At 45.0% G+C, this 17860-nt stretch overlaps 1 protein-coding gene across 8 annotated transcripts in view; it reads left to right on the forward strand.

The window, feature by feature from the left end:
* Positions 1-8080, forward strand: part of NPHP1 (nephrocystin 1) — a 59267-nt gene extending 51187 nt beyond the window's left edge. For 3 of the 8 annotated variants that reach the window (XM_082642279.1, XM_082642280.1, XM_082642281.1), the window contains exons 17-21: positions 854-966; positions 3206-3279; positions 4432-4497; positions 5415-5459; positions 6921-8080. In XM_082642279.1, the coding sequence (XP_082498405.1) occupies positions 854-966; positions 3206-3279; positions 4432-4497; positions 5415-5459; positions 6921-7193 (571 nt within the window). In that variant the 3' untranslated portion in view covers positions 7194-8080. The other 5 variants (XM_082642282.1, XM_082642283.1, XM_082642284.1 and 2 more) reach the window with 3 other exon arrangements.
* The last annotated feature ends 9780 nt before the right edge of the window (positions 8081-17860 follow it).

The following is a 17860-nucleotide window of genomic DNA, read 5'->3' on the forward strand; positions in this document are numbered from 1 at the left end:
TATGTTTTAAGGTTTTTTTTGTCCCTCCTTTCCTCCCTTACTGCCTTCCTTTGTTTTTAATTGATTTTTTTTGTAATGATACATTTTGATTTCCTTTTGTGTATATTCTATACATTTTTTTGTGGTTACCATGAGGATTACATACAACATCCTAAAATTCTTACAGTCTATTTTAAACTGATATCAGTGTAACTTCAATATTGAAATTTTCTTGTCCTTGAGACCTTACTACAGTATGTACCAGGCATTGCATTAAGCATTCCACATTTACCTCATTTTAATCCTTTTAGTAACCTGAGATGCAGCTATGACTATCTGTGTTCTACAAATGAAGAAACCAAAACACAAGGAGAATAAATAATTAACCCAAAATCACATAGCTAGGAGGTAGCATAGCAAAGTCAGAATTCAGTCTGATCTGCCACACCCTGCTGTGTTCCACCCAGCACCGGGAACAGTCTGAACTCGTTTCCTCTGCATTCATCATGTCAGGTGGGGTGGCAACATGGCTTTGTTAAAACTTGTAGCTGACTAGTCCCGTTCTTTCTAAAACACATAATTGATGACTTTTATTTTTTATTCGACATTTAAGATGGGTGTATATGCGAACATGGAAACACAGGAATGGTAACCCAGAGTTGCAACTTGAAAGTACACACGTAAAAATAAAAGTTTTCTGAAGTTTAACGTAGTCAACTTATAGTGGAAGTTTTCCTCAAAATTATTAAACATTTTTTTCAATGAAGCAAAACTTGAAACTCTTCATTTGAGTAATAAGTATACATTTTAAAAACACCATAGGTTGGATCATAGGGGATTGCTTAATGAATACATTTTTTTTCTTCTTTAATAGTCTACTGCCGGAAACATTAATTGGAAGTATGTGCTCCGTTCATTTGTTGATATTTTATCGCCAGATTCTTGGAGACGTGCTCCTGAAAGACAGGATGAGCATGCACAGTGCTGGTGAGAAGTCTTTGCAGTTTCCTTACGTACAACAGTGCATCATGCTTTGAGTAAATGTAACCTCTGCCAGCCTTTATCTTCTGCTTCTGAAGGTGACATTTGGAGTAAAATATTTAGAATAGCATCAGTGTCAATCACTTACTTCAGATGCAAAGCATTGTGCTCAGTGTGCATCCTGTGTGAGCTCCGTACGTGTTCCGCTCTTTACAATATACACTTTTTACCATTCAGATTCTGGGGACTTGAGATCCTAAATTTCAGATATAATCATATTTTCCTTTAATGTCTTTAATAATGTTTTTACTACGTGTTTGATATGTATATCATCTTTTTGGAAAGTGACCAAAATTACCCAAAATAACTGGTTCTTAATGCAAGAAGTTTAAAAATCAATAAAATTGGTGAATCCAGGTAAGCGGTGTTCAGGGGTTCTATTTTTATTCTTGCAACTTTTTTGTCAGCTTGAAACTTTTTCCAAGTAAAATGTTAAAAAGTAATTTTAAAAAATCAGTGAGCTGTCACACATGATTGAACTTGCACAGAGATATGCATGTGTTGTAAGAATTACCTCCAGAGAAAGTTGAATTTTATTGGATATTCTTTATTGAGTGCCTAGTATATGCCAGGCGTTGTGCCAGGACCCAGTGATGAATGAGACAGGCACCATCATCCCTACTCTCGTGGAGCAACAGACTTCAAACCCAAAATTATATGAATAATCCTTTTCAACCTCAAGTGTTCTGAAGGGAAATACACAACAAGAGCATACCCTAGGAAGACCTGAATTAATTCATAGGATGAGGGAAGGCTTCTCTGGGCAAGGAATTTTTTTTTTTTTTGCGGTACGCAGGCCCCTCACTGTTGTGGCCTCTCCCATTGCGGAGCACAGGCTCCGGACACGCAGGCTCAGCGGCCATGGCTCACGGGCCCAGCCGCTCCGCGGCATGTGGGATCTTCCTGGACCGGGGCACAAACCCGTGTCCCCTGCACCGGCAGGCGGACTCTCAACCACTGCGCCACCAGGGAAGCCCAAGGAATATTTAAGATAAGACCTGAGAGAGGAGTTAGACATACAGGGGAGATGGGTGGGGGCGGATCCTTTCTGGATAGAGGGACCAGCATGTCTGAAGACCCAAGGCAAGAAAACCTGAGTGCACTGGAAGGATTGAAATTGAAGGCTGGCCAGTGTGGCTGGAATCGAGTGAGAGGGAGAGAGAGCCCCATGGTGACTCGGCTCTCGTGGACAAGTGGAGTTCATGGTTAGACACGAGTCCCCTCCCAGGCACACACCACCTGGATAGGTAGATAGAAATGGAACTACCTAGAGTCAGAGAAGCACCAACATTTCTCAAGGAATAATTGTAATTCTAAAGGAAGGACAGTTTAAGCCTTTTAGTCATCACTTGCCTCTGAATTCGTTTCAATGACTCTAGAAAAACTTCACGAACGACCTGACTCCTTAAAGAGGAGAAGGCTTATTAGTTTTCCCGTAGGTAGGGAGAAGCCTACTCAGAATTGTTGGCTTCATTTGAATCTGCGCATCAGAATAAACTTAGTAAGACCTAGAGAGAGGATTTTTCTCTACTGAGGACACAAGATTATAGAAGTCACTGCCCTTGCCGTTTCTGAAGTGTCCTTCCTGGTGGGCCTCTCTGCACAGCCCTCCACGTGCCATTATTGATTGTGAAATATCAGTATTCTCCTGCACAGTATTTAGGCACGTGGTCAGAATCCCCAACTCCTCATTCCTCCCGCTGTCATCCAGCACCATCCGTTGGCCCCAGGCTGGGCAGGAGCTGCCCGCCCTCCACCTCCTTTCCCTTGGTGCCCCCTGGTTCCCACTCAGCCTCCTGAGAGTGCGGGAGCCTCCTAATTGGAAGGTTTCTCTTACCACACCACACTTCAGTCGTGAGGAGGAAAGAGAGGTTGAAAAAAAAACATAGAAAGAAGAACAAAATGTTCTCGTCTTACTCTGTTCAGAGCCACTTTACTCCCACCTGAAAGCTTTATCTCCTTGGTACCAGACTCATTTCAGACTTCCCCGGGGTGTGGATATAGGGGCGGATGGAGGCTGAGGGGGCAGCTTCCAGCCCTCCGAGAGGGTCAAGTGGGTAGGATGTGTTATCAACAGATCACGTGGCACAGTAATTTCAATCTGAATGAATGTTTTTATGTCTGTTGCTATAAAATACATTGGCTGAAGTTTATATAAAATCCTTTTTATTCTTTTGTATTTCAGATTTAATCAGTAATCCAGTGCTGGCCACCTTCCCCAAGCTCTTGGAGCAGCCTGACATCATGGATGCACTCAGGGTGAGTAGTATGCGGCATGGTGGAAACCCAGCGGGTTCTAAAAGCGGTTAGACTTACTGCATAATGAGTTCTGACACCAGCTCTAGGTTTTTGTGGGGTTTGTTTCTTCCCTATTTGGATGATGTCTCCCGATCCCTGTCTATTGTCTAGCTAACTTGGTCTCATCTGTCCTTTCTTACTGTGGATGTGACTTCCCCAGGGCTGCCTTCCCTGACCCAATAAGCAGATGGAGTGCCTGCCGTCTACCCCGTTGCTATCTCCTCCCTATTGTTTGTTCCTTGACTTAAGATGGCCACCGGGCCTCCCTGGTGGCGCAGTGGTTGAGAGTCCGCCTGCCGATGCAGGGGATACGGGTTCGTGCCCCGGTCTGGGAGGATCCCATATGCCGCGGAGCGGCTGGGCCTGTGAGCCATGGCCGCTGGGCCTGTGCGTCCGGAGCCTGTGCTCCGCAACGGGAGAGGCCACAACAGTGAGAGGCCCGCGTACAGCAAAAAAAAAAAAAAAAAAAAAAAAAAAAAGATGGCCACCGATTGTGTCCTAAGAGCAAAAATCCAAAATGGTTTGTTAGATAAATTGACTGAGTTTTCAGGGGCGAATCAGGGCATGCATATCATTTTTATTTTAATTTGAAGTATGTTATCTGTTGTATGAAAAAGCAGCTGGATATTAGGTTGAACCATATGAAGTCTCTAATTTTTAGCCATTTATTGGCCTTCAAAAACGGCAGTTTCACAAAGTTCAACTTAAATATTAGAATCAACAAACATTAGGCCTGTGAGGCAAATACTCAGATAACATAAGTGCCGTAGGGGATGTGTAATCCAGGTCCTTGCAGATTTAAAGAAGGCAGCATCTGAGGATCAGGAGCCTGTTTCATTAAAGAGGTCCTCAGGGAGATGCACCTAATGAAAGCCTGGGGGCCAAGTCGGGTTTTGACATCCTGAGACAGGAGGAGAAGACATCACACGTGGGATGATCAGCACAGGCAAACAGTTTGACGCAGCAGGGAATAGGGCGTATTCTTGAGGAGAGCGGACGACCCAGTCTGGCCTGTCAGATGTCGTGTGTAGACGGTCAAGGGCGATCTCAGTCTCATCCTGTGGGTGAAGAGCGTGGTAGGTAGTGGGCAACCCATGAAGCGTTTTGCTTTAGGGACCCCGGACCGCACAGAGCCGTGGAGAAGCACATGCGCAGGAGGGAGGGGAGCTGTGTTGGGAGGTGAGTCCTCTTGCTAAGGAGGGAGGTCGCGGCCTGGTGGAGTTGGAAGGAGGGAGCATCATCTACGGAGGTTTTTATTAGACTCTGAAACTGATTGCACGTGCTGGTCTGGCTGGGGAGTGGGTGTCAACAGTAATGATGAGGTTTTAGCAAAAAGATGTAAGAAAATGTTCTCGGCATATGCTTATCTGTAATTTCAGACAAGCTCATCTGGCACTGTAGTTAGATAATGCAGAATTTCTCTTTCTTCCCCTATAAAGCATTAGTATATTAATATTTACTCGTTATACAAAACGTACATACATTGATTCATTCAACGGATATTTCACGAGAGCCCACTATGGCTAAGGCGCCATGCTGGGCCCTGGAAGGTCTCTGATTCATACTTCCGTGGGGTTAATTGAACTCTGGGTGTTTTATTTCTTTAAAGAAGCTTTCGTGAAACTTTGTGCACAGATTGGAAATATTTACTTGCAAAGCTATACTTCATCCCACCTCTCCCTGACCGTCTTCCTCATCACGGCCAACAGGATTGTCGAGGAGTGTGGTATTTGGCAGAATGTTCTATTTTCATGGCTGTCTTACCTTGAAAGCTTAATGGTATTTTATTGTTTAGGTGCTGCGTTGGTGCAGTTTGCATGCATGTGTTAGCGTTGCACTGATTCTGTTCTTAAATTAGTTTTGACTTGTAAGAATCACGGGCTTCTGAGGAATCGTTCACTGATACATCCCGCCTAGTCAGTCTGGTTCTGGGTCATTAGCACATGATGCCTAATTAGAGATTCACTCCTTACACGTGCAGGATCTGTACAGCGTTTGTAATCCTGTCCGTAAATTTAATTACAGAGTGAAGTTGCAGAGGTGTGGCAAAGACTTGTGAATACTCAGATTAACATAATATTTCTATTTGCTTTTAGAGCTCCTGGGCTGCGAAAGAGAGTACATTAAAAAGATCAGAGAAGGTAACGTGATTGTGCACCCCGAGCTTCACACGTTTGGTGCTCAGTGTCTGCTGCACACTCTAATTGTGCCTCTTTTTTAGCTGAAGTAACCGTGGTCCTAATCCCTCTTGACAGTTAAATGGTGTTATTACAGTTGCAAAGACACCTTCCAAGAAGGGTATGGGTGATGGATTCCAAGTGTAAAAAAAAACACTTGATCGAGACAGTCATTTCAGATCACTGAGTTTATTGAACTGAGGGGAACTTTCTAAGCCAAAGTGTCCCAGTTGACTATCAAATTTCTCTCATTTAAAAAAAAAAAAATTCCCCTAGCTCTCAAAGTCCGCATCAGGTAAGGAGAAGGAGGAAGAAAATTGGCATAAGCTGTAGCACATGTTGAAAGCATGCATGGCTGTGCTTACGTGGCCAGAGCATGTGGTCATTACCAAACAGAACTTGAAGTGATCAGTGAGTAGTGGCTTGACTGCTCTAGTCTGGGATTGACAAACTTTTCTGGTAAAGGGCCAGAGAGTAAATATTTTTGGCTTTGCAGGCCACATGTGGTCTGTCTCAAACACCCAGCTCTACCACTGTAACGCAAGGCAGCTTCAGGCAATATGTAAACACCTGGGCAGGGCTGTTTTCTGTAAAACTATTTCTAAAAAGAGATGGCAGTGGGCTGCATTGGGCCCATGGTCCATGGTTTTAGGACTACTAATCTGAACTCTTCATTATCCTCAAGGAATCGTGGAGAGAACAAACAAAGACACTAAAAATTGGAAAAAAAAAGTGTATATATTGTATCCTTGTTTGAGTTTTTGTTTGACTAAAACTTGGCAGGTTTAATGCCCTTCTAGCTTGGCAGTGGACAGGTGCTGGGCCTCGGGCCTGTAGAAGCTGCCTCTCCACACACGGTAGCCTGCGGGGGCCATATCGCAGTGTAGACCGCCACCCCGGCTGTGATTCCCACCCCAGCTGTCGGAGCCGGGCTGCTTACCCGTGTGGATATTGCCCAGCTCTTGTTATGGGGAGGCGGGGTTGACAACACATTCTTACTGCTCGGGGCTCCTTTCTCTGGATTTCACGCAGAGCCCTTGATACCCCCGTATCACCTTGACCTCATTCAGCAATACAGCTGATGTCACACTGTGTCTTAGTTCCATTTACCTGGAACCGCACCCTTGTCCCCGGAATTAGATTCTGGCACCCCAGTCTGCTTGATGGAATGTCCGAGACACTCTGTGGCACCCAGGGGGCACCCTGGCCTCAAGGAGCCCCTTGCAGACCCTCAGAGAGAACCACTTGTCTCTCTCCACGTCCTGACTGAGCAGCCGATTCAGAGCCGACTCCCTGCCAGACACTGATGGCACCTCCCTCCCACCCCTAGGCGGCTTCTAGTGAACAGAGCTCATACAGTGTAACACGTGAGGAGTAATCAGCTGGGCCCACTCACAGTCACTGATGGTGCCGCTGTTTTCCCAGAGAGACAAGGAGCTCCTGAAGGCCGTGTTCCTCCTGGTTTACCACGACTGCGCGCTCCCCCTCCTCCACTCCGCGCTCCTGCCCCCGTTCAGGTGGGCAGAGGAGGAGACCGAGGCTGCCCGATGGAAGGTCATCGCCGACTTCCTCAAGCAAAACCGAGAAAACGAGGGCGCCCTCCAGGCTCTGCTGTCGCCAGCGGGGCTCCATGAGCCTTTCGACATTTCAGAGCAGACCTATGACTTCTTGGGTGAAATAAGAAAGATCGCCGCCTGACAGCGGTGCCCCTTGACCTTCCACTTCCCGCTGAATCTGATAGACCCTCCATGACAACCTGCATCGCATGACGAAACCAGAAGTAACTGTCCCATCATAACTTAGGCTTTATTCTTTTTTGTCCAGGCCACATTCTATAAGAAATATTTATCTGGTAATTTGAATATGTGTTAATACAATGAAGTAAATTTTTATAAGAAATACTATTATATCTAAACTTAAAGAATTTATTTTCAAAAACCAACTAACAAATTTTTGTTTTGTTTTTCTTTTTTATTGAGTAGAGTTGATTTACCATATTATGAAAGTTTCAGGTGTACAATGTAGTGATTAACAATTTTTAAAGATTATACTCCATTTAAAGTTATTAATACTGGCTATATTCCCTGTGCTGTACAATATATCCTTGTAGCTTATTTATTTTATACTTAATAGTTGTGCCTCTTAATCCCCTGCCCCTATCTTGCCTCTCCCCACTGGTAACCACTAATTTGTTCTCTATATCTGTGAGTCTGTTTCTTTTTTTCTTATTGAAGTATAGTTGATTTACAATGTTGTGTTAATATCTTCTGTACAGCAAAGTGACTCAGTTATACATATATATACACTCTTTTTTATATTCTTTTCCATTATGGCTTGTCATAGGATACTGGATATAGTTCCCTGTGCTATGCAGTTGGACCTTGTTGTCCGTCCATTCTGTATGTAATACCAAGTAACAAATTTAAGTTAACTGTATCTATAGATTTGTATGAAAGCAAGATTTTATCAAAAGCTAAATTTTTTTTATTTTCTTAAATATTTATTACGTTTAAAAAATAAACAGAGCTAAAAGGGAAACAGAAGGTATTTCTTTATAACTATGCTTCTGTTCTATAGTTATTCTTTTTTTTTTTTTTTTTTTTTTTTTTTGCTCAAAAGCTAAATTTATGACTATTCAAGAAAGTGAAAATATAATCCACAGAATAGGAGAAGATATTTGCAAATGATATATCTGATAAGAGTCTAGGACCCAGAATATATTAAATATACGATTTTGCTAATAAACTTTGTGTTGTGAAATGTAGGGGAAATCAGAGTAATAATCTATTTGAGAAAGGTGTGTTATTAATCACTGAATTCAGTCTAATATTTGAATGTGGTTTATTCTAATTAGATATAAAAACAGAACCTAGTTTTACCTTTTCAAGTCCATATAACTGGTGCTCTTAAAAAGAAAATAAAACAAAACAACAAAACACCTCCAGGCTTTGGGGACTAAGTTAACCCACCCCTGTGTCAAAGAACAAAGATTTTGTTGCATTTCAAATAAGCCGGTGACTGCCAGTAAATCGTCCCAAGGCTTCACTGTTAACAATAACAGTGCAGCTGGCATTTGTTGGGTGCCTGCTGCGTGTGTTCTCATTTACCGGGTTGGCGCTCACAGCTACTACAGGAGGCCAGCACTGGTTTTTCCCTGTATTACTACTGCTGAAGAAACAGGCCAGGCAGATTCGATAACTTTCCTAAAGTCAGAGCTAGTAAGCGGCACAGCTAATGTACCTCGTAGAGAGACCATGTATAATCTACAACCTAAGACATTCCCCTCATCAGTGCAAACATTTAAGAATTGCATGTGAGGGCTTCCCTGGTGGCGCAGTGGTTGAGAGTCCGCCTGCCGGTGCAGGGGACACAGGTTGGTGACCCGGTCCGGGAAGATCCCACACGCCGCAGAGCGGCTGGACCCGTGAGCCATGGCCGCTGAGCCTGTGCGTCCGGAGCCTGTGCTCCGCAACGGGAGAGCCCACAACAGTGAGAGACCCGCATACCGTAAAAAAAAAAAAAAAAAAAAAAGAATTGCATGTGAAAATAAAACATGAGAAGGCTATTGGAAGAAAAAGACGATCAAATTAGAGTTTAACCTAAACTATCAGAGCACCAACTGAGGAACTTTTTTTGACAGCGTGCTGCCTTAAAGGAGGCATTTACTTTTAGAGATCCATTGTATTATGAAACTCCTGGGCTACATCTTTAGTCAGCTTCCGCTAAACCCTTAACCGAAACTCAACGTGGGCCTTCATCTCCGAACTTAACATGGTATGAAAGGGCTCCCAGCCACAAATGTCATGAGAGAACATGGCCTTGGAGAAGAGACTTGGCTACGTCTCCACCCCGCACCCCAGACCCCACCCCATGCCTTCAGTGACGTGTGGGAAGCCATCATGACGAGCTGCCTGTCCCCTTCCCAGGGCGGTGCCTCTCCCCCTCTGGGACCATGGCCCTCCACAGCTCCTGCTGCAGGAGAGGGGTTCCCGCCTGTGTAAATGGAGGTGGCGAGCGTGTGTACAGAGATTTCCCCGTCTGTCAGAGGTGTTTCATCTTAGGTCCCTGCTGTCTTGTTTGACAGAACATGAAACCATGTCACTCCCCATTGCGAAGGTCATTTTTCTGTAGACTCTTTAATTCCTAGCTGCCACCTTTTACTTTTTCTAATCATTTAGCTTATTCTTAGCATCAAGCCAGAGGTGGGGCATTCTGAGTGAAAGAAAATACTGCTGGTGAATTCCTTTCAGTGAATGCACGGCGTGGAGCGAGGGAGCTTTCCTTAGGGGGTGTTTTCACAGACTGTCTTCTGTGTTCATTTGAAATGTGTCGTGTTTGACGAATGCGGCCAACTTCAGGGTCTCTGACACATAAGCAAAACACGGAGACAGGAGAGAAAACAGTTTTAGTCACGCTCAGGCCCAAAAGGAAAGCGCGGTGGCAGTTGGCCCACACGGAGGAGGCTGTTCCGCAAGGGTGAGCGTGTCTCTGCCATCGAGAGGCTGAAGTTACCTCCTCAGTCAGTGGAGGCTTTTTTTTTCAAAACAATGAAACCTCTCTGGCTTTTTAATGCCACCTTTTAGCTTCCAAAACAGGAAGAGGCTGGCAAGGAGCCAAAAACATCCTGGAAATGAGCCTTTGGGGGTCCGCGTGTCAAGGAGCGTGACTTGGCAACACACCGACTTAACCGTGAACTGAAGCGGGGGAGCAGGAAGAGGGCAGCAAGTATGGGGTGCCTCCCTGTGAGGGGGGGTCCCCGCATCAGAATCACGGGTCGGGGCAGGGGGACCTTCCCTGGTGGTCCAGTGGTTAAGACTTTGTCTTCCAGTGCAGGGGGTGCGGGTTCGATCCCTGCTCGGGGAGCCAAGATCCCACATGCCTGGCAGCCAGAAAACCAAAGCATAAAACAGAAGCAATATTGAAACAAATTCAATAGAGACTTTTTAAATGGTCCACATCAAAAAACAAAAAAAATCTTTAAAAAAAAGAAAAAAGAACCATTGTGGAGGACGGGGGATTTGGCCTGTTCCCTCCACCTCCAGCCTCATGCAATGGATTGAGCATCATATCCATCAGATCTGCTGGAGGCGGAAAATGTTGCAATTCCCTGGTCTGGGGGCCCCGTCTGGATGGCAAGGGACGGGGCGTGTACTACAGAGCAGGTACCACCTCAGTCGCCAGTGGTTTTATGGTCTAAGATTGAGGCCAGAACAACTCACAAGGGAGTGGTTGAAATGCATGATACCACATACAAACGGAGCAGGTTTGACTTGCCAACCCAGCAGCATCTGGGAAACCTCCAGGGACCAGGGAGGGCGCTGGAAGTGACATCTGCCAGCCCAGGGCTTTGTCAGTTTACAGTGTTACAGGACATCCTTTGCTGTGGACTTGCTCACTTCCTCTGGTGTGAAGCATTCCAAGCTGGGAGGTTTTCTCTGGGCGTGGAGGTGACCAGAGCTGGCTGTGACCTAGCTTCTTTGTGTTCTACTTCCTCAAAACAGAGAATCTGAGACAGAGCCCTACTGATTCAAGGCACCGTACATCTGAGGTTTATAATCGCCCATTCGTTTGTTCATTCATTCATTCATTCATTCATTGTGTATTTGCTGAGCACCTACTATGCTCCAGGCACAGCATCGGCTTGGAGGACCCGGTGGGAGCAGCCCTGATGAGATCCCTGTCCTGACTTACAGTGCACGATGTGGACGTAATCACACACGAGAACCGTGAAGAAGGGCACAGACTGCTGGAAGGGCCTCTCGCTGTGTCTTTCCGTTGCTGCCGTGATATTTAAATTCCAGCCATCCCGTGTCTGCGGGATTAAGAGTCCTGAAGCGGGCACCGAGTAAGCGATCAGCACAGGTGGTCCTTCTTACCGTGCTCTCTCTCCCCAGACACCGCCATCCCACGTTGGGGACCAGCTGGCTTCCACTCAGTTTTTGGATGAATCCCTCACTCTCTGCACTCCCACCGTTCGCTGTCTGAAACTCAGGAATATGTGGATTTAATAACATGTGGGTCCCTCAAGAGCCAGACTTGCTAGCAGAAATTCTGATACTTGAAGGCAGTAATCGAGTAATCACATAGATTTGGACGGCGAGGGATGGGAGGAGTGATAAATGAATGGTGAGTGAAGGGCTGTGCATGATGGGTAGGAAAACGGAGGCCTCAGAATTTATGTCTCAGTGACAGACACTGAATGAGGGCGTGCAGGCGTGCGGGCAGAGTATAAAATGGAAATCAGAAATCAAGGATGGAAAACAGCTTGCACTCGGGACTTTGGTAACATGGCCATTGGGTAGTCCATTTCTCATACTCTGGAGACAGACTGGACCTTAACCTGCTCATTTGTATTTGACTTTGCCAACAAAGATTAACTTTGCCGAACTTTGCCCTTTCGAAGAGGCCACTTGGGGAGATAACAAAAAAGGCTCCAGGCTTTCTGAGCCATTCTCCAGGGAGGTCTCTCTGGAGGACCCAATCATTATCCCATGAGTCTGTCCTTTTTCCTGCCAGCTGTCCTTTGACCCTGAAGCATTCTGTGCCTGCCCAGACCCCAAGGACGCTGGGAACCAGACTCAGTTCTTCCTGATGGCCACAACCAGCATTAACCGCAGCCTCCTCCCAAGCCTGGTCCTGTGGGTTTGTGCCTTCTAACTCCCCCATTTGGGAGTCAGGTTGATTTGTAGAGATAGTAGCTGCAATCCAGCTGTGTCTGAATGAGCAGGCCAGAGCCAGTGAGACATGAGTGTCCCTGCAGTGTGAAGGGGGAGGGCTGGGCTCCTCCTTCTACAGGGGGAAGCAAGTGCATGGACATCTGGTGCATTTGCTGTCCAATATCCATAGACTTCTGGTAGCTCCACCCCCCTTCTCCGTCTGGAGGAGCCCCACCACCACCACTACACCACACCCTTTCATCCCTTTCATCACAGCTCCAGGAAGGGCTATGATTGGCTCAAGAAGATCAGGATATGCCACTCCCCTGGTCACAGTGATTGGATTAAGAATGGGCCAATAGAGAGCAAACCCCAGAAGATTTACTCCAGAGCCCTCTCCTTCCCTGCCCAGTGTAGCAGGAGATGTGAGATCTGGAGCCACTGTGTATTGCAGCGATTTTACTACTGGGAAGTGAAAGCCTAGAGCTGTGTGTACATGGGGGTAGCACTGAGTGAGGTTAAGAACAAAGCCAATGGTAGTGACAGCGACAGGCAGGCAGGGCTGACCAAACAGGGGATCTTAGGTCCTTGGTAGCATTGTTTGAGTCCCTGGATCAAGCCTCACCTGAAGCCAACGTTCCCCCAACTTCTCACTTACCTGAGGTAATAAATTCCCTTGGTTGTTAGAGCCAGGTGGGATGGGTTCTTCTAACACGTGCAGTGGGAGGAATGGATACGCTGTCCCTTCTCCAAGCATCTCTGGCTTTCTCCTGGCCTGCCCCTTATCTGTCAGGCAACCAATAAAGCTTTTATGAAAAATGTATAAGGCGATTTATTGGTGGGGATAGAGTTTGAGGAAGAAGAGACCAAAAAAGAGAGAAGCAGTTGTCTCCAAAGTCTTTCTAATGGAGAGGGTAGATTCAATCATTCGAAAACATTTATTGAGTGCTTACTGTGTGCCAGGCAATATTCAATACAAACAAAGTTACTGCTCCCCTGAAGCCAACATCCGAGGGAGGGCAGGGGCGGGAGACAAACAATATGCAATATGCAAACGAATCAATAAACAAAGATACGAGGTAGTGATAAGTGCTATACAGGGAATCAAAACAGGCTGGTAGAGTTTTGGTTCTGGTCAAATAGAGATGGATATTCTACCCTTTCCTCCCCACTGAATGCAACTAAAGCCCTGGATAGGATGCATGGAACAGCTTTCTGAGGACTCTGAAAAATAAGTAGAAGTGGGACTATTTGGGAAGGAAACCAGAATTGAAAATACTACCAAAGTGGTGGTGAGTTTCCCATTTTTTCCCTCCAGATTCTTCAGGCCTGGGCTCAGACAACATGAAACCTAGAACTGTGTACAGGATACAGACCAAAAACGTCTCCGAAAAAGCCCTCCATTTCTGGGCTTAGGAATGGGAAAGAGAGCCTGTATAGGTCAGAGAGAGTGTAGAAAACCCCCGTTTATTTGTGGAGTTTTTTCCATTCTTTCCTGCCCCCAGGCAATCTAGTGACAGTAGGGGTGACAATGGCAGTGGCAGCCAGACAGGTGACTAAACTCTAAAGAGGGGCACCCTTCTCTCTGACCAAAGGAACTGTGGTCCTAAGAGCATGGGGGGAAATCCTTCTTTCTCTCTCTTTCTCTGTGTAAATATATCTTGTTGCTTTTTGTCACAGTAGAGCAGGGAAAGTAAAACCCTGGCTTTTTAGCCAGGGGACCAAGGTGAGGGTGGAGGGGTCAGGATCACCTGGGAACTGGAAGGTGGGGGGGGATCATGGGGAGGAGGGAGCTAAAGAAAGTGATCCCATAACGTAGCTGCCCCTAAACAGCATGCCAAAGGATTTTAGAACCGAGCAGCAGGGTCCCAGACTGATCCTAGGTCCAAGACTAGCACATACACCAAACAGATCTCAGTAACACTGCAAAGCCTTAAACGCTGAACTGACATTGTTCAGGTGGCTTCAGACCAGAGAAGGTAGACAGGAACTTACTTGCAGCCTGCCTCTAACCAGGTTGGTCACCTGCTAAAGCAAACAAAAAATCAACATTTTCTATAGGATTTAAAGAAGACCCATAATCCTATAACATAATATTCAAAATGTCCAAGGTAAAATCCACAACTACTTGATATTTGAAGACCCAGGAAAATCTCTCAAAGGGGAAAGATGAAAAGACAGTAAGAGACAACAAGTCTGAGATGACATGGTTGTTGGAACTGAGACATTAAAGCAGCTGTTATAATCATGCTCTAAGAAGTAAGGGCAGGGGCTTCCCTGGTGGCGCAGTGGTTGAGAGTCCGCCTGCCGAGGCAGGGGACGCGGGTTCGTGCCCCGGTCCCGGAAGATCCCACATGCCGCGGAGCGGCTGGGCCCGTGAGCCATGGCCGCTGAGCCTGCGCGTCCGGAGCCTGTGCTCCGCAACAGGAGAGGCCACAACAGTGAGAGGCCCGCGTACCAAAAAAAAAAAAAAAGAAGTAAGGGCAAATCCCCTCGAAATGAATAGTCTCATCAGAGAAACATGATATAAAAAGAACCAAATTGAAGTTTTAGAAATAAAAAATACAATAACCAAAATGAAAAAGATTAATTGGATGAACTCAATAACAATGCAGATGATAGAAAACTCAGTAAATTTAAAGATAGTTCAATAGGTCAACATAAATCAATATAGATAGGTCAATACAAATTGTCCAGTTGAAGAATAGAAAGGAAAGAGATTGAAAAAATAAACAAATCCTTAAGAACCCATGGGACAATGCCAAAAGGTCTAACATTCTTGTCACCAGAGTCTCAGTAGGAGGGGAGAAATAGTGTAGTACAGAAAAAAAAAAAAGTTTTTTTGAAGAAATAATGGCTGAAAACTTTTAAAATTTGATGAAAGACTTAAAAGTTACAGATTCAAGAGCTTAGTGAACAACAAAAAAGATAAACTCAGGGAAAGCCATGCACAGCCATATCAGAATCAAACTATAAAACTAAACACGAAGAAAAAAAGTCTTGAAAGCAACCAAAGAAAAACAGTGCATTCAACAGAGGGAACAACAGTTTGAATTACTGAGAATTTCTCATCAAAACCAGAGGCCAAAACATTTCTTAAGTGCTGAAAGAAAAAACAAAACTGGCAACCCAGAATTCTATATTCTGCAACAATACCCTATAGGAACGAAGGTGGAATTAAGACATTCTCAGATGAGGGAAAACTAAGGGAATCTATTGTCAACAGACTTGCTCTGAAAGAAATGCTAAATGAAGTTCTTCAGGCAGAAGGGAAATGATACCAAAGGAAAGCTTGGAACATCAAGAATGAAGGAACAGCAACAGAAATGGTAAATATCTGGGTAAACAGATTAAATTTTTCTCTTAAGTTCTTTAAAATATGTATGATGGTTGAAAGCGAAAAACATAACATTGTCTGATGGGGTTTTCATCGTATGCATTTATAACATGAATGACAACTACAACTGAAAAGAAGAGGGTAAAGGGACCTGTATGGTCTTCACTGCATCCGAAGTGGCAAAGTACGCTTGAGTCGACTGGAAAGTTAAGTATGTATACTGTAACTCCTAGAGCAACTTCTAAACAAATAATACAAAGAGACATGGTAAAAAACTCAATAGATGAATTAAGATGGAATACTAAAAATGGTTTTTTTTTTTTTTTTTCTTTTTGCGGTATGCGGGCCTCTCACTGTTGTGGCCTCTCCCGTTGCGGAGCACAGGCTCCGGATGCGCAGGCCCAGCGGCCACGGCTCACGGGCCCAGCCGCTCCGCGGCATATGGGATCCTCCCAGACCGGGGCACGAACCCGTATCCCCTGCATCGGCAGGCGGACTCTCAACCACTGCGCCACCAGGGAGGCCCTAAAAATGGTTTTAAAATCCAAAAGAAGGCCCAAAAGATGAAACAAAGAAATGAAACACAGAGCAAACAAATAAAAAACAAAAAATGAAATGGTAGACCAAAATCCAAATATATCAATAATTACATTAAATGTAAATAGCCTAAAAATACCAATTAAAGGCAGCAAATTGTTGGGAGTTCTCTAGTGGTCCAGTGGTCAGGACACAGCACTTTCACCGCCATGGCCAAGGGTTCAATCCCTGGTCTGGGAACTAAGATCCCACAGGCTGTGTGACCCAGACAAAAAACAAAACAAAACAAAACAGCAAATTGCAAAACGGATTAAAAACAAAGGCCCAACTCTGTCATAACCACACACACACACACACAAACCATTATAAATATAGTGATGTAGGTAAGTTAGAAGTAAAAGAGTAGGAACATATATATCACACAAACACCAAGTGTATTATCATAAACACGCAAACATCAATTATAAGCAACAGTATTTGCATACATTGTTGGTGGGAGTATAAATGGTTTAACCACTTTGAAAAATAGCTTGACATTTTCTAAAAATGCACACCACATGACCGACAATTCCATTCCTGAGATATTCCCAATAGAAATGGATACTTAGATGCCCTAAAAGATATGTTCTAGAATTTCCATAGCAGTGTTACTAATTAAGACCCCAAATTGAAATAACCCAAATGTTCATAAACAATAGAATGGATAAAGTGTAGAATATTTATATAATGGAATACTGTGCAGCAGTGAGTAAACTACAGCAGCACACAACAACGTGGATGAGTTTCCCAGGCATAATGTTGGGCGAAAGAAGCCAGACGCACAGAAATTCATTCAAAAACAAGCAGAACTGAGTGATAGGGTTAGACATCATGGGAGAAGACATCTGGGGAGAAGGGAGGGCGAAATGACTGGGTGGAGTCTGGCAACGTTCTAGTTCTTGCTCTGGGTGGTGGTTTCATGGCCTGTATGTTTTGTGCATTTTTTCTGTAAGCATATTATACATCAACAAAAACAATTTTGAAATGATTTTTTAAAATCAGAATGGAGGGACTTCCCTGGTGGCACAGTGGTTAAGAATCCACCTGCGAATGCAGGGGATACAGGTTCGATCCCTGGTCTGGGGAGATCCCACATGCCGCGGAGCAGCTAAGCCGTGCGCCACAATTACTGAGCCTGCGCTCTAGAGCCTGCGAGCCACAACTACTGAGCCCGAGTGCTGCAACTACTGAAGCCCACACGCCTAGAGCCCCTGCTCTGCAACAAGAGAAGCCACCGCAGTGAGAAGCCCGCGCACCGCAATGAAGAGTAGCCCCCGCTGGCCACAACTAGAGAAAGCCCGCACGCAGCAATGAAGACCCAACGCAGCCAAAATTAAATAAATTTTTTTTAAAAATCAGGATGGAAATATTAACAGAGAAGGTGCTGGTCTTACTATGGAAAGGAGAAGCAAAGAGAAGTGATTTCAGGATTAGAAGTAGATGAACAACTACTTGTAAAGCGTCTGCCGTTAGCCAGAACTGTCCTGGAAGTTTTCAAATAGACTGTATCTCATTTAACTCGCCCCAACACACAAAGGAGAAAATGTGACCCACAGCCTCACACCAGGCGCTGACCTTGTCTCACAGCGCATCCACACCTACAGCCCCAGCGAGGCATCAGCTGGACTGGAAGGCGAAGGTGTTCTCACAGCTCTAAACTTCTGTCCGTCCCGGCATCCCGTTGCCTGTGGTGCATTATGAATCCTACAGCTTTCTTATGAAGAGCCTCCGCAGAGTGTGCTATACTTCATCGCATATAATTAAACATGACTTGGCTAAACGTAAAATGTTTAAAC

This window comes from Mesoplodon mirus (genome assembly GCF_964341445.2).
Source record: "Mesoplodon mirus genome assembly, chromosome: 14".
NCBI lineage: Eukaryota > Metazoa > Chordata > Mammalia > Artiodactyla > Ziphiidae > Mesoplodon > Mesoplodon mirus.